At 35.5% G+C, this 15,406-nt stretch overlaps 2 protein-coding genes and 1 long non-coding RNA gene across 20 annotated transcripts; 1 reads left to right on the top strand and 2 right to left on the bottom strand.

Annotated features, from left to right (window-relative positions):
* Positions 1-214: 214 nt before the first annotated feature.
* Positions 215-2,251, bottom strand: LOC9322844 (probable folate-biopterin transporter 7). The gene is made up of 2 exons (XM_021035260.1): positions 1,863-2,251; positions 215-1,477 (listed from the first exon to the last, which is right to left on the bottom strand). Exons 1-2 carry the CDS (start codon positions 2,137-2,139, stop codon positions 432-434), a joined length of 1,323 nt encoding a protein of 440 aa, XP_020890919.1. The 5' UTR covers positions 2,140-2,251; the 3' UTR covers positions 215-431.
* A 269-nt stretch (positions 2,252-2,520) lies between these two features.
* LOC9322843 (disease resistance protein RPS6) lies at positions 2,521-9,481 on the bottom strand. Of its 10 annotated transcripts, none has more exons than XM_021035228.1 (11): positions 8,891-9,480; positions 7,698-8,814; positions 7,289-7,594; positions 5,998-7,161; positions 4,618-5,874; positions 4,256-4,306; positions 4,089-4,177; positions 3,345-3,442; positions 3,161-3,263; positions 3,016-3,075; positions 2,521-2,922 (listed from the first exon to the last, which is right to left on the bottom strand). In XM_021035228.1, exons 1-5 carry the CDS (start codon positions 9,370-9,372, stop codon positions 5,866-5,868), a joined length of 3,078 nt encoding a protein of 1,025 aa, XP_020890887.1. In that variant the 5' UTR covers positions 9,373-9,480; the 3' UTR covers positions 2,521-2,922; positions 3,016-3,075; positions 3,161-3,263; positions 3,345-3,442; positions 4,089-4,177; positions 4,256-4,306; positions 4,618-5,865. The 10 variants fall into 10 exon arrangements, with proteins under 10 accessions (XP_020890887.1, XP_020890889.1, XP_020890892.1 ...); XM_021035230.1 differs by having other exon boundaries at positions 4,256-5,027; positions 5,425-5,874; XM_021035233.1 differs by having other exon boundaries at positions 5,425-5,874.
* Positions 9,482-13,073: 3,592 nt separating this feature from the next.
* LOC110230949 lies at positions 13,074-15,406 on the top strand. 9 transcript variants are annotated; one of them, XR_002334007.1, is made up of 6 exons: positions 13,074-13,338; positions 13,414-13,484; positions 13,595-13,799; positions 14,241-14,444; positions 14,541-14,695; positions 14,768-15,386. It is a non-coding gene; the product is annotated as an uncharacterized LOC110230949 (long non-coding RNA). The 9 variants fall into 9 exon arrangements; XR_002334010.1 differs by having other exon boundaries at positions 13,075-13,338; positions 13,595-13,648; XR_002334008.1 differs by having other exon boundaries at positions 13,076-13,338; positions 13,595-14,444; positions 14,768-14,894; positions 15,140-15,406.

The raw sequence follows: 15,406 nt of genomic DNA, 5'->3' as shown, positions 1-15,406 counted from the left end.
ACCGCTGTGGCTCCATTCCCGTATCGAAGAGGAAAAGAGAAGATGAATTTATTAGAGCATCTTTCATAATTTTAATACTCTGTTTTTGGGATGCTCTGTTTTGGTTTGTGGTTACATGCTCTGTTGTCTTTGGTTTGTTGAACTATCCTTTTGATTTCAATAAAGTTTATTAGACGGCAAAAAAAAAAAAAAAACAGTTAAGAAATGTATGAAATGAACATAAACAAGTAATCACTAATTACACCAAACAAAGTATGAGAGATATACAAAGCATACTTTCTACCATGGAAAGATTTTAGCCGATGTGAAGCAAAATCAAAGAAAAAGCCATACAGTCGACAGTTCGGCCATGAGACAATGAGAGACTACGAAACCTTAAAACCACAAGAATGTCACAAAGATATACAAAGTACACTTTAACCCGAATGAACTCATTCTATCTTTTTACTTTTCTCCTTTGTTTCCGCTTCATCATATATCCACGAAGTTAAGATCAGCGGAATCCCAACGCAGAACGCTTCTATAGCGAGTCCACGAGTAAACCCCGAGAAATCATCCACTGTTACACCGACAAATGATGCGAGAATGATTCCAAGATATCCGCTAACTATGAATGCAAGTGCAATGGCTGACATGACAAATGCCATGAGAGACCCTTCACATCCAGGAGGACAGAGACGGGCCATCAAGACGGTGAACGGCAGAATCTTGAAGTAAAAGAGAGTTTCCAAGAATCCAGAAAAGAAGAGTACGTATACAGAGTCTGACACTCCCAAATCCCGGTAAACGCCTCTCACAAATAAGAGATCGGATATCACAAAGACAGCTATTGTTACCTGAATAGCTGTCATCAATTTCCTCGGCTGTACAGATTTTAGCCAACGATTGTATGCAAAACCCCATAAAAGCATTGCAATTTGACCAAACACCTTGGAGATCCCTAGAAGTGATGCATCGATTTTCAGAAACTTTGTTTGGTAAAAGAACATTGTCCCAGTCAGAACAGGAACTACAGCGGTTGATAACGCGATCCAGGCTATGGAAAAAGAAATCTCGGGCTTCCTCAACACGTGCGAAAGGTCAGAGAGATGTTTTCTAATACCAGCTGGTGATGGATTTTCCGGAAGATTAAGAGACTTTTCTCGGATGTTTATAGTTACCAAGAACTGAAGAAGAGCCAAAATCCCAAAAACGAGGAACGTTGACTGAGCAGAAAACGTCTTAATAGCAATACCACCTAAAAGGTTTCCCAAGATTCCACCAAGAGAAGAAGCCATCCAAACAAACGAAGGTAGCTCACCGGATTGCGTCTCTGAGGTTTTTTGCTTTCCGGCCTCAGCAACAATAGCATCATTCGCTACTTCTACTAAAGAAGCACCGAGATTACTAAGAAGAAGATATATCGACAAAGCTAAGATTGATACATTGGATCTTGACAAGAAAGCTATTGCTAGCCATGAGATTGCTTGTAACAAGGCTGCAACAAAAAAAAAAATCTAAAAGTTAGAAGAATCTTTCTAAATAATACTCAAAAAAACACCAAAGATTAACACTAAACGAGAATTCATTGATCCAAGAAACATAAAATATCAAATCCACTATGAGACGACTAAATAAAGTAGTAAGAAAAACTCAGAATCACATAATTCCATTGCCATAAGAAGCACTAACTCACAATTTCACAAGACGATAATCAAAGATTAAGACGAACAAGACTTAATTAGTTTACAAATCATCTCTCAATCAACTCTGATTCACACAATTCCACAGCCACAAGAATAAACCATTTTCATAGAAACAAATTTTCTCAATTTCGAGAAAACAAGGAACAATGTAGAGAATATCAAGAATAGGTCTGATACCTCCAATAGCGATGTAAGGGATTCGATGTTGGCCAAAGAAGTAGACAGAGTCTGAAACAACGCCGTAGATTGGTTTAGCGACCATTGGAAGATTGGCTGAGTTTTGAAGAAGCTGAAGCACTGAAGGATTTACACGGAGCTGTTCTGTGAGGAAGAAATTGGCTCCGAGCCATGGGAATCCTCTAATTCCTTGTACGAAGAAACCAAAGCCGAGTAGCCACCGGATCGGGTTACGGCGATGGCGAGATTCTCCGGCATGATCATCGCTGCTGCTCATTGTCTTTGTTCAGTTTCCTTTTTTTTGGGTCGTACGGAGTTAAATTGGAAATTTCTGGAAGATATTTTGGAAAGATCTCGAAGTCGACAAGGATGGTGTGTACGTGTATTCACTGCGACATCATCACCGACAAAATACAAAATAAATAACACATTCTTGTAAGAATTCGTCAAATGGTCTTGTAATAAAGCATTATATATATATATATTTTAATCCACCTGGTTTATTTCTGGTTAGGTTGGATCTGTTTGACACTCCTAAAGTTTCGTTTCAAACAGTAACATTACAAGGCACTAAAGAATCGACACAATATTGGCAAAAAAAAAAAAGAATCGACACAATCTAGTATCGAGATCTACAATTGACCATCAAAGATAGAAGTTTTGGAATTTTAGGATCTCATTGGATGCAAGGAAATTTAGAACTTTTGAGTGCCAATACAATCAGATCAATGGAGGGAATAAAAAAACAATCAGATCAAATAACGTTTCTAACAAGAGCACGAGAACTTCACACCAAAAAAAAAAAAGAGCACGAGAACCATAACCCAAAACTAAGTGTAATTGGTGAAGCCATAGTGTATTCTTAACTACTTTATTTTTCACCAAGACCGTAAAGGATGAATTCGGTTGTGAATTGTGATGTAAGAAACACACTACTAATCTAAAACCAAACATTGGATTTTCATCCAAAACTCAACACTACATACCATAAGGCATGAACGCAGCAGCTTTCACAGCAGATATTTCTTGACTTCTATTGACCAGCCGTTGGGGTTTCGACCTGACAAAGAGGGAATGAGATTGGTTCAGATCATAAGGTTTTAACTATAGTCCTCTTTTTATTGACTTTTCGTCATCAGCTCAGACCACTCACCCCATTCAAGGACTTCAAAACTGCCTAACCTGTTTTGTATGAATTCCTTGAACCAATCGCCTGCAAATTTTGGACCACAACCATACTTTTACTCCAACGGAAAACAAAAATCGATGTTCTATCAGGATAAAGCAAAAAAATGCACCTTTGATTTGATGTTCTTGAAATCAGCTAGGAGCAAAAGATTGTTTGGACAACTCTCTTAGCTTTCTTTCCCGTTGTTGTTGGTACATGCCATATGTATATAACTAGTTGCAGATTCAAGTTTATTAAGGTCGGATAAGTGGCATCAATAGATCATACTGTCAGAAGGGAACTCAAACAAATACCTTTTTTTTTTCTTGTAAGAAGTCTGTATTGCGTGTGCAATAGTGTGCTCTTCATGACGCTCTACATAATGAAGATTCTGAAAACATTTCCCGTACGCCTGTTTTGCAGTTGTTAGAAATGAGATCATGAGAACTAACTAAAGCCTGATATAGAAAGACATATGAAGGCATTGAAACAGAACAAGACCGGAATACCACAAGTTTTAAATTTCATGTTCTTTGACCAGGTCAAGAATCAAAACTGATATAAAGAAAAGAGATTCATACAGAAACCAATACCAAAGAGTCTTGTCAACCAACCTAAGGTTTGAAGAGAAGCTTTCATTGGTATCGTAATTTGGAGATTGGTATCAAGGTAGTTGAATTCAAGACATTATACACAAAAAAAACAACAGAAAATGCTTCACTAGAAGATGTGTACTGTTGCACTCTAGTGTTTACCTAATATAACGTTGTTTTGAAAGCTGATTTTTTTAGTGTAACTATGGTACTCATAAAGTAATTTTCAGTTCACGTAAAACTGAAGCTTTCGAACGTCTCATGTCCTCAACGCTTAGCACTATACAAATCAAATTAGCTCCCCATTGTATAAAATCACTTAATTGACTATCTTTGCTACAACAAGATGCTTTCATAAATGTACAAGTGCACAAAGTGTCGAGACCGGTAGTATCCATATTATGAAGACACCACATATATATCTCTTTCATTAAATCCTAATGTCAAATGGTAATGTGAGATTACCTTCTGCATTGCAGACTGGCCAGTCACAGCATTTGCTTTTGCATACCTAATGATACCATCAATGCAGTGTACCTTTCTACTATGCCACCCTAAAAATACAAGTCTTATTTAATAGCCGAGTAATTGAATTGAAAGATACAAAAGAGAGGAATGTCAGACAACTATACCTTTCTGACCTTAGCAACTTTGTTTAGATCAATCACATGCACATCATATCTCTGCAAAAAATGTAAGAAATAACCTAATCGGCATTAAGAATAAAAAGAAATTTTTGCTAATAATTTCAGTAATAGATTGAGAGAAAACCATGTATGGCTATATCCACCATGGTAAAAGAAAAGAAAACTTCAGAACATTCCAAACAAAATGTAACATGAAGCTTGACTTATAAGCAGAATAAAACTCATGTAGCTATAAGACTACTGGCCTTCTTAAATATTCATATGTATTTGAAAACATCAAAGCATAAAGAACCCATATACCACCTATTTTTTGTTATAATCTTTATAGAATGTGTTGTTGAACTTACTAAAAAAATTAAGGTAACAGCGTGGGAAAATGCAAACATCTCTTCATGTAATATGCTGCATTGTACTAGCACAAAAAGCGTTTTAAAGCAACACCAAGCCTGAGCTTTTTGTCTTTGCTCTTCTCTTAGTAAAGCAGGTATGGCATTACAGCTACAATGGCTTTTACGAAAAAAATTATAAATCAAGGTCCCTCCTGCAAACTCTATTGCTTAGAAAGCCTGGAAATCATCTGACATATTGAGACTTCTTCAGGAATTTCACTGTAACTCTAGCATCTTTATTTAAAGCTTTTGGACATTTTTAACTAACACAGATCAGTTGGAAGTGATCTCGTGTGTTTGCTTAGTTTCTACAGCCCCCACATCTGCAATGAGAAATGCACAAAACCACCTGACTGTATGTTGTCCAACTGGTTCAATAGTGAAGGCAAAAACGTTTTCAGAATAACAGATCGTTTCTTCTAGTGAAAATCTCAGAAATATGTAACAGGTTAAGAAAGAGAAGAGAAGACAAATAACTTAAGAACATTATAATAGAGTAAAAATTGAACAAACAAAAACTACTGGTGATATAGTAGACTTAAAACAATCTGCTCAAAGATCCTAATTAAGATAATAGCATAGCAAGAGAGGAAAAAGAGGACAATGAGAGGAGGCCAAGAACCATATTGGAACTGCAGTCTGCATTAATAATAGTGCTGGAAACTTCATTTAGAGATTCTTTTAAGCATATGTTCATATGCAGAATCTCACAATTGATGTTTTATTATAAAATAATGAGATGTGTTTGCGAGATTTTTCGATTACCTGAAAACTTCTTGACAGGCTGTGGAGAGACAGTCACTATAATCAATATGGCAGTATGGCTTCCAAAGAAATTACTTTAATCCGCTTCATAAACATTTGCAAATATTATATGATTACAAACATCAGTTATCAGAAGGGAGGACATATACCGCATCGTTTTATTTAGCTCTCACAAGTACTAAACTCTATATCCAAGTGATCATAGTCTTTGTTTATATCGAAAGGACAGTTATAAATTAACAGATGACTGCCAATCTTAAGAGTGACAAAAAGCTCTGACTTACAAGTGAACTTAAAATGGCCTAGAGTATGCATTTAATGTTGACAGAGGATTCTGAAGCGAAAATCTCACCAGGGCTTTACGGAATCTCAAAACTTGCAGCAGAAGGTTAAACGTGGTATCCTGCGTTTCTTGTAGTTTGGCTTTTTTTGATTAATCCTTCACGTTATCTACAAAAAAAGAACAATCCAGTGTAATCTTATTGTAGGAAAACAGTTTTGATTCAATCTTGAGACATTAAGTGAATAGAGATACCAAGAATTTACTAAGTTCAGCTACCAATGGTTAGTTACCTTGATTCGTTTCCTGCTTCTCTCTGTCTCTTCACCGTTTTCAGTCTCATTGTCTAGATCACTATCAGCTTTGTTCTCATTGCCTTCCCAAACATGTGCACGAACATTTAGATTACACGGTCGGTACTCCGGGGATGGACAAACCTCAGAAAGCCGTATACCACATTCTTTTATTTTGCACAAAGGGTCACTGGCGAAATGAAACTCTAAATCCACCTGATCGTAATTCAGATTAACTAGAGAACCATTGTCTTTGCTTAGTGGGAAATGACAGTCGAATATAATCAAATGATTATCTATCTGACGTGGCAAGTCAATGGCTATTCGAGAATCAGCCGAACCATAACAGTTTCCATCTTTGCATGTAAAGTGACAACTTACCCAGGTAGACGCAATAGAGCCATTCTCAGAGCGGTTAGGTTTGTCAGCATCAACCACGAGACAAACTCTAAATCTTAAGAATTCTTGAGAGAAAGAGCTCTGAAGTAAATGGATAACTAGAGAGTTTCCGGTAGCTTGGTTTGTGAAATATGAAGGCACTTTTTCACCTGGCAAGATCAGGTGCTTGAAAACTGATTGTTGAATGAGAGTTTCTTGATCTAACTTGAAGCAGTTGATGAAATTGAGCACTGGTAACTTAGTGTGATTATTTTCTGCCACCATTGCTACCACAGTTGTACGGCCAATCCAGCTAGCTTTGGTAAGTGCCTCGCAGTTTGAAAAGTCAGCTTTCTCAAGGAGTTTCAGCTCAGAAATGTTTCCGGATATATATTTTAACTTTGTGCATTCCCACATTTCAATGCATATGAGCTTAGGAAACTTATTGATCCACCAAGGAACTTCTTCGATCGCTGTTTGGTTTAGAATGAGAAATGAGATGTTCCTCGAGATATCAGGAAATCTACTAAACCGTGAGCATCCACTGAGATCAAGTCGATAGAGAGATATCAGGTCGATGTTGACTGGAAGAGACACCAAACTCGTGCAATCTTCAAGAGTCAATGTCTTCAGGCAATGGAGATTCATGATAGATGAAGGTATCTCCGCCAAACTTGGACAATTGCGGAGATTCAGTGTCGTCAGATTGGGCGCCCATGATAGATCTGGGAGTTCTGTCAGGTTACTAGACCCCTCCATATCCATATCCTCGAGTAATCTAGGCAACTGAAGAGAAGAAACACAGAACAAACAGAAAGTAAGTTACACATCACGTGAAAGGATTGTCATCCCAAAACTAAAATAATAGCATGCATAATTTTCCCACTAATAAACAATAAGTATCAAATTTTACATGAACTCCGTTCCACAGCTTCTCTAGCTTGCTGTTCCGCATTCTCAGCACAACCAAATGTTCAGGAAGAAAGTTAGAAGGTAAACATCTCATTGGGTATCCGTCCCAACTAAGAAATCTTAGTTTAGGGGGTAAATAGTCGAGCCCTTGTGGGAAGTGCAATTTTTCTTGTATATGCAATGCCAATGAATCATCGTAGATTCTTATAAAATCGAGATTTTTCATCCTTTCAAAAGCTCTCTTATGGATGTGCAACTCATCTAGATCTGCTAGATTCCATGATATACCCTTAACTTTTTCAGCATTCTGAAAATAAAATTGAAGATGTAAAGTTCTTATCTGAACAAGCGACTATAAGTTAATTATAAACCAAAGACTTTCATCATAGAGGATTAAAAGGAGCACTTACAGCGTTACCATTAAGTACATCGTAAATATCCTTTGAGTCCACGAGGAATTCCCGTTTCGCAGGGTTCTTTGACTGTATACGTACCATTTCCTTCCCCATTTCTTGTACCAAACAGTGCATCTGCACAGTTTTCCGTCTTTCGTGTATTAGGGAATTATCAAGTAGGTTGTGAAGACCAGTAATAACATCTAAGTCACTATCTTCGAGCAGCAGTTTGATGTCATTGATTTCCACTTCATTGAATAGACATGCGATGTGACGGAATATCGCCTTATCTTTCCTGCTACCTAACCCTTCGTATTCAACTCTTAGTGCTTCCTCAATTTGTTTGTTCAGACCTTTCCGCAGCCTATGCAGTCTATGGATCCAATCTTCCTTGATCCTCCCTCGCAAGTACGAACCCAAGATGTTAAGACCCAAAGGAAGATTGCCCACAAGTTTTGCAACTTCAACTGAGAACTCAATAAAACCAGGAAGAGGACAGTTTTGCCTGAAAGCATACCGGCTGAACATCTCTAGAGCTAGCTGATCGGATGGTAGGCCTACCTCGTAAAAAGAACAAATCCCGTGGGCCCTAAGGAGATGCTTATTTTTCGTAATCACAATAATTCTGCTCCCACGTCCAAACCACTGTGTTTGTCCAACCAAGGTATCTAACACTACTTGATCATCCAAATCATCAAGAAGAATAAGAACTTTCTGGTGCTTTAGCCTCTCTCTCACTGCACCCAAGTGATCTATTCTGATGTGCTTTTGGCCTAAAATTTCAGGGAGGAAATTGCTTTGCAAATGCAACCTCATGTTATAGTCATCCGGGTTGGCTTTACTATAAATTTTCGTACTCTTACACAAGAAAGACCTGTCTATGAAAATGCTACCTCGGAAGTGACGAGCGAGTCTATTAAAGAGAGCCCTCGCAATGGTAGTCTTGCCAATTCCAGAGGGACCCCATATCCCTACCATCCTAACTTCCTCGGATTCTAAGCACAACCGTGAACTCATCTCTGCTATATGACCTTCCATTCCAACAAAGTCATCAAAATCCTTTGATGGAGTTATATTCAATTTACCCAAAACATCATTCGTTATTTCTTCAATCATTTTTGCTTCATTTTCCCTAACAAGAAAAATGATTTCACAGATCAAACAATAGTTCCAAATAGTCGCAAATAACTGATTCAAAAATGTCGTACCAGGTCACAGAATGATAACCAAGGATATTGGAAACATGACTCAAAGCTCGGCTCCATCGATTTTGCACTTGCTTTGTTTTGTGTTGACATGTCTTCTCAAAGATCTTCCCAAATTCGCCGGTCTGTTTCCTCACATGTGAAGGATCCAAACGGTAAAAAATTGGAATCACCAATTGACCGTACTCTTTCTTGCATCTAACGATCTCCAGCAACTCGTCAAGACACCAGCTCGAAGAAGCGTAGTTTTTAGAGAACACGACCACCGCTATTCGTGAATCCCTAATCGCTTGTTTAAGCTCAGGATCGAGCGATCGGCTTCTCTCGATTTGATTGTCTTTGAATGCAGTAATCAATTTCCGATCAAGCTCTTTTATAAAGTGACAGACGAAGTTTTTGCGGACATCTTCGCCTCTGAAACTGGGAAAGATATCATATACCCAATTGCGAGAGGAGCTCGAAGAAGAAGAAGATGTATAAACCATTGAGAGAGAGTGAAAGAAAGTAATTTTAGAAGAAGAACGACTTTGTGTCTCAGAATCTGACGAGAAAGAGAAAGCCAGACGAGAAACTGGCCAGTGGTGACTGGTGAGTAGCAATTTCACATATTTTCTCCGATTTTTCTGATGCAACTTTATGGAACTTTCCTATTTGTTGACTTTAGTCACGAGTCACGACCCACGACCATTATTATTTTAACTTCATAACTAGATTTTCACCCGCCTACACCACGAAATAATTTATTTTTTTAAAAATAAATATTTTTTAGTTTACAATTAGTATACCATGAGTCTACAAGATAATTGTTAATAAACTAAAAATTTCATCCGTATTAAAGCAGCATGTTAATGATATTAAAATTTTATAAATATTTATTCAAACCCATCCCTATATAAATCCGTTCCGAAATATAACTCGTCCCGTAATTTCATAACCCGTCCCGTGATTTGTTTTCTAAATGTAGTGATTTTAAAATTTAATGATTATTTAACATATATAAAAGTTTATAAATTGTATCATTTTTTAAGATATTTATATTTTCATAAACTCAGGATTTAATCTGTATTAAAGCGGCATGTTAATGATATTTTAAAATTTTATAAATATTGATTCAAACTCGTCTACCATATAACCCCGTTCCAAAATATAATCAGTCCTGTAAATTCTTAACCCCTCCCGTGATTTGTTTTATAAAAGTAGTACTTTTAAAAATTTAACGGTTATTTATTATATATAAAAGTTTGCAAATTGTATTATTCTCTAAGACATTTATATTTTATAGTTACAATTGTTATTAAGTAACATTATACCACGAGACAATTTTTGGTTTTATACTATCTTTTCTAAATGAGACTGATTTGATATGTCTAATATTAGTGGTATTAAAAAAAAGATTTAATCCGTATTGAAGTGGCGGATTAATGATATATTTTTTTATTCTTGTTGATTCAAAAACATGTCCCGCCAAACCCGTCCGGCCAAAAAACCCATTTATTTTATTAATGTTGATTTTATTTATGATATGATTCTGAATCATTGTCTAAATATTTTAGTCGATGTGGAATGTTGAACACACATTTTTTGTCAATTGGATAATATACGTCCGTTTTTAAAATTTCGAATCACAGTATATGCAAAAAAAATTGATTTTTTTATTTTATTGTATGTATTATATGATGATTCAAACCAGTTAAAAACAAATCAAACAAAGATGATAGGAGAATCATAATTTTAAATCTTAATCAAATATTCTAAATATCTAAATTATTAAATATGGAATATCCGGTGTATGAGTTGAGTTAAATATAACACGACCCAACAAACTTTTTATGAACAAAATTTGTAAACGGGTCGGATACCCATTGTATCCAAATGCATTTTGTCACACCTGCTAAAAATGTACTTCAAAAATACAAGTATAGATCTAGAATTACTAGTATTAAGGCCCAACAAATTTTTAATTGTTTGATTTATTGATTTAAAAAAATTCATTGTTTGATTAAAATCACAATCATTATTTTAGACCCAAATCAGATAATGGAAATGTTTTTTTTTTTTACTTTTGATTAATAGTGAATTTAATTAGTTAAGAGAAAAAAAATTGTGGGAGAAAAAAAAAATCTCAAATAAATAAGTAAATGGAAAGTGGAAGAAAAAATGAATAAAATTTGTATACTTTTGATTATTAGTGAATTTAATTAGTTATGAGAAATAAAAAAGAGAAAATCATGGAAAAAAGTTAATATTTTGTTTTAAAAATAAATAAGTAAATTGATGTAAACAACTAAAAGTAAAGAATTTGAGACCTATAACATGCGGCAAATAGAGAAAGCTGCAATTATTTGAAAGTGACTATTGATTTAGTAGATATAGGTGTATGGATAAAAAAAAATATAAATTACACAAAGTTTGTTTTTTGATTTGGGGTGGGAAGATTAAACATAAAAGAAAATGTTAACGAACCACCAAAAACTTTATATGAATAAGAATATGAAGAAATATCACTATAAGAAAAATAAAAATAAAAAGGTAGATGGCATTACAAGATACCAACAGGCCACCACAACATTTTCGTAAGCAGTAAAAAACAGATCATATATATAAATTAAAATATATGAGATCGTAAGCAGTCAAGATGTATATGACTTAAACCGATTCGATTCGTGAAATTAAAATCCGATCGATCACTATAATAAACCAATTTTTATGCTCCGTTTATAGATCTGCGAGAATCACAGGAGATTACATCTAATTACCAAGCCTAAAGATGATGTGATGTCAAATACAAAAATGGGTAAAAAAATGTATAATTTGACTTTTCCTGTTTCAATCAACCGGGAAGCCTACCAAGAGAAACTAAGTAGATAAAGCTGAAGAATTACGAGTCGGGCAAACCATAAGAAAATTCTAATAAGGAAAAAGTAAAAGTCTTGAACTGCTAAATTCTCAGACGGATGAATCCAGATGTTGTTCCCATAGTGGCTTGGCTGAGGTCAAATCCGTCCAACATGAGCAAGAGCCGCAAATCACTTTTTGTCTGCCGCTTGGCACTTGAAGAAACTGATAGCAGATTTGACATTTAATGAAATGAGCATTACCTAAAATCACATCTTTAGTCGGCTTCGTAAGTGATCTCCTATGCTCCTCTCTCACCTCATCATACTTTTTTCTGATTCTTTTCTTCTCTTCTTGGCTGATTTGTCTTACTCATGTTACTAAGGAACTCTACTCCCAAACTTTGGAAGCTGAAACCTTTAAATCTAGGTTACTACCCTTGAGAATCAGTACCACCATGACGTTGTGCCCTCTGACTCTAAGATGCTCTGCTATATATATCATTGAAATCTCCATTTCCAGAAACAATCAAGATGTGTGCGAGAATCATAGGAGATTACATCTAATTACCAAGCCTAAAGATGATGTGATGTCAGATACAAAAATGGTACAAAAATGTATAATTTACCCAACAAGTGCGTAACTAATTACATAAAGTTTGTTTTTTGATTTGGGGTGGGAAGATCAATCATAAAAGAGAATGTTAGTGAACCACCAAAAACTTTATATGAATAAGAATATGAAGAAATCATAAAAAAAAAAAAGTAGCTGAACTCTCTCCAGCTATATGCCCTGTTCGAAAATGCGGCCTCCGCGGCCGCCTAAGCGCCGGTTAAGCGCTCGGCGGTAGGTAACCGCCGGGATTTGTCCAAATCGGAGAATTAATCGGAGAACAACAATTTTTTGTAGTTTATGGTTAAATATTCTATGATACATGTCAGATCTATCATATTTGGAGAAAAACAAGAACAAAAATGAGTTAAAAATGATGCAAATGTATAAAAAAACGGGCAGCCGCCATTATTAGGTTTAGAAAGTCGTCAAGGTCTGTGAAGAAGACGATGATAAAATATCTGTTTTACCCTTCATTAAAAGAAGGGTTAAAAAGAGAGCAAAAAACAAGATCTGGGGACTCGAACTCAGGCGTACAAAGGCATTTAGACTGCTGAAACCACTACACCAAGCCGACTTTATATTCTTTATCAGCAAATAATTCATATATACCCACAAAACTCGATAAAAACCCTAAAACTAATTTCAATTAATTTCCGTGTAATCTCCGATTAACCGATTAACGCCTAGCGATTAACGCCTAGCGATTTTTTGAACAAGAGCTATATGACACGTCAGCATCAGAGTGAATGACAAGTGTCAAAAAAAAAAATCCTTCATTTATTAGGTGATGCTCGATGACGCTTTATTTTCCGTGTAAGCGTTTTGCTAGATTTCCAAACTAAAAATTTTCTTGATAAAAAAAATAAAAGAAAAAAACGAAAAATTGTCCTCCCTTCCTTTAATCTCTTTCTCAAGGTCGAAGATCAATAATCGAGGTATGTTCGCCGCCTTCGTCTTCACCACTTCCATAGTTACATATGGTGCCATTGATTGCCGATAAGGTAGAAAACAATAAAATTCGACAATGTTTATACTTAATCTGTTACAGTTTTTAATTGTTCAAATAATATGTTCAGTTTAGGATTCTAACAGTGGGTTTAGGTGAATTGGGTGAAACTATGACGCCTCAAGCCTACGCTCTGCCCTGGTTCTTCTCTTTTTGTCCCCTTTTGGTTTTGTCAATAATGTTACTCAATTTAAAACAGTGTTATTGGGTTCTTTAGTGATTGCGTTCGTATTATTTTGGTTGTTTTGCAGAAGCGGCATCCATGAAATTCTGAAGAAGGGGATTCTATTACATGCATTATCGAGGTATGGTTCTATACTTGTATTTGTATACTGGCTGTTAAATGATAACATTGTTGTTCGAAACGAACCCACGGCCCGATTATCCATGTGAAAAAATTTAAGCAGAAGCGTCCCTCCCTCTTCGTCTTCTCTATCATATTCAAAGTTTAGAAACGTAAGCATTTTCAGTACCGTCTCTTCTCTTCTATATTTAATCCTGCATTTGTTTTCTTTTTTGCTTGACATTCGTACTCGATCTCAATCGGATTCGGCGACTCTCTGTTTCATTTACCTTCGTTCCACGTTCAAACCGTTTTCGCCCAAATGATTTTATAAAAAAATATATATCTTCTCATTCTACTTTTTTCCGCTATTGTATATCCTAATATTAGCTTCAAAAGCAATTTATCAAACATCTCAACGTTATTTTACAAAATTTTGGCTACTATTAATGTTTTTTGGACGCTCACATATAGCAGTTTTGTTTGATAATTAAGTTTTGACTAATGTATATAAGCGAATTTGGGTTAAACATTTCCGCCTCCTGTTATTATTTGTGCACAACAAATATCTCCTTCTAATTCTTTATGTAGTTTTGCTTTGTGTTATGCTACAGCTAGGTTTTGTATTTCATAGTGACACCTGCTTTTGAGGACTTGAAGCCAACAATCTGTGTATGAAAATAGTATCAAATAGGGAAGATGAAATCTAATGATCAATTCCTAGATTACTTGTTAACAATACTCTTTCAACTCACTCACATGTAGCCCAGAAGTTTGAATGGCTCGTGGAGTAGTTATTTTTGTGGCTGTTTTTCTCTGTAAGTTATTGGATCTGTTAAATTTTTAAACTTTGTAAAGATTTTTAAAAACAAATGTCTTAACGTTCTTCATGTCGTCTATGAATGTCTGAGCAGTTACAAGGAAAAACAGCAAGAACTAGGAGTTCATATCTTCAAAAATTAGTAAGATTTTTATCGATTTCTTTAAGTTGATACAAATACCGGCACAGTATTTGCAAAAATGTCTGGTGACACTCTTCTAATGTTACCAAGACGCCATGGGAGAGAAGGTAAATTCTATAACACAATTAAACATTGTTAAGAGTAATCTTCTTGGCTGAAATGATGACATTTTTTGGCAGGTGGGAAAGCTATACAACTTTTATTAACTGCCGGAGGCTTTGTGATCGCTTCCATAAGAGGATGGCTTTGAGAGTTTATGCTTTTCTACCTACATTGATAACATCGAACATTTTGGCATTTCATAGGGTAACCTTCTTAGGAATCTCTTACTTTCGTAAATCGTAACTGTTAAGCTTTTTGTGGAGTTCTCCTTTTTGTGAATCTGTCGGGCAAGTGCTGAAAAGGTAAAAAGGATATTGTTTGAGCAGTGTCTACTTTCAAGCTAAAACTGGATTAGAAATAGACTTGACAGTTTTTCAGCTTCTAACCCTAAAATTGTTGTTCAAGTTGTGGTTGTCACTGTCTTGGTGTGCCTTATTCGTTGTTTGCAGGTTTATGTACAAGTCACGCCATCTGATGCTATATATTTTTACCGATCTTTTTCTTTTCATTAATTCTTTTATTGATTAAATGTTGTTTCTTTCCTTTCTAATAGTCTATAGTTAAGCGATTTTTCAGTAATTTAGCACTTGAGAAATTTCATAGCGTAATAAAGAATAGCAGAAGTTGGCAATGATTCTAACGTGTACTGAGTTTTTAGTTCTTTACCATTGTGTAATTGTAAGTCTAATAAAAACCCATCTAATCTTCTCAGCTTT

Source organism: Arabidopsis lyrata (assembly GCF_000004255.2).
Source record: "Arabidopsis lyrata subsp. lyrata unplaced genomic scaffold ARALYscaffold_2, whole genome shotgun sequence".
Lineage (NCBI taxonomy): Eukaryota > Viridiplantae > Streptophyta > Magnoliopsida > Brassicales > Brassicaceae > Arabidopsis > Arabidopsis lyrata.
This window is presented reverse-complemented; position numbering and strand designations above follow the sequence as displayed.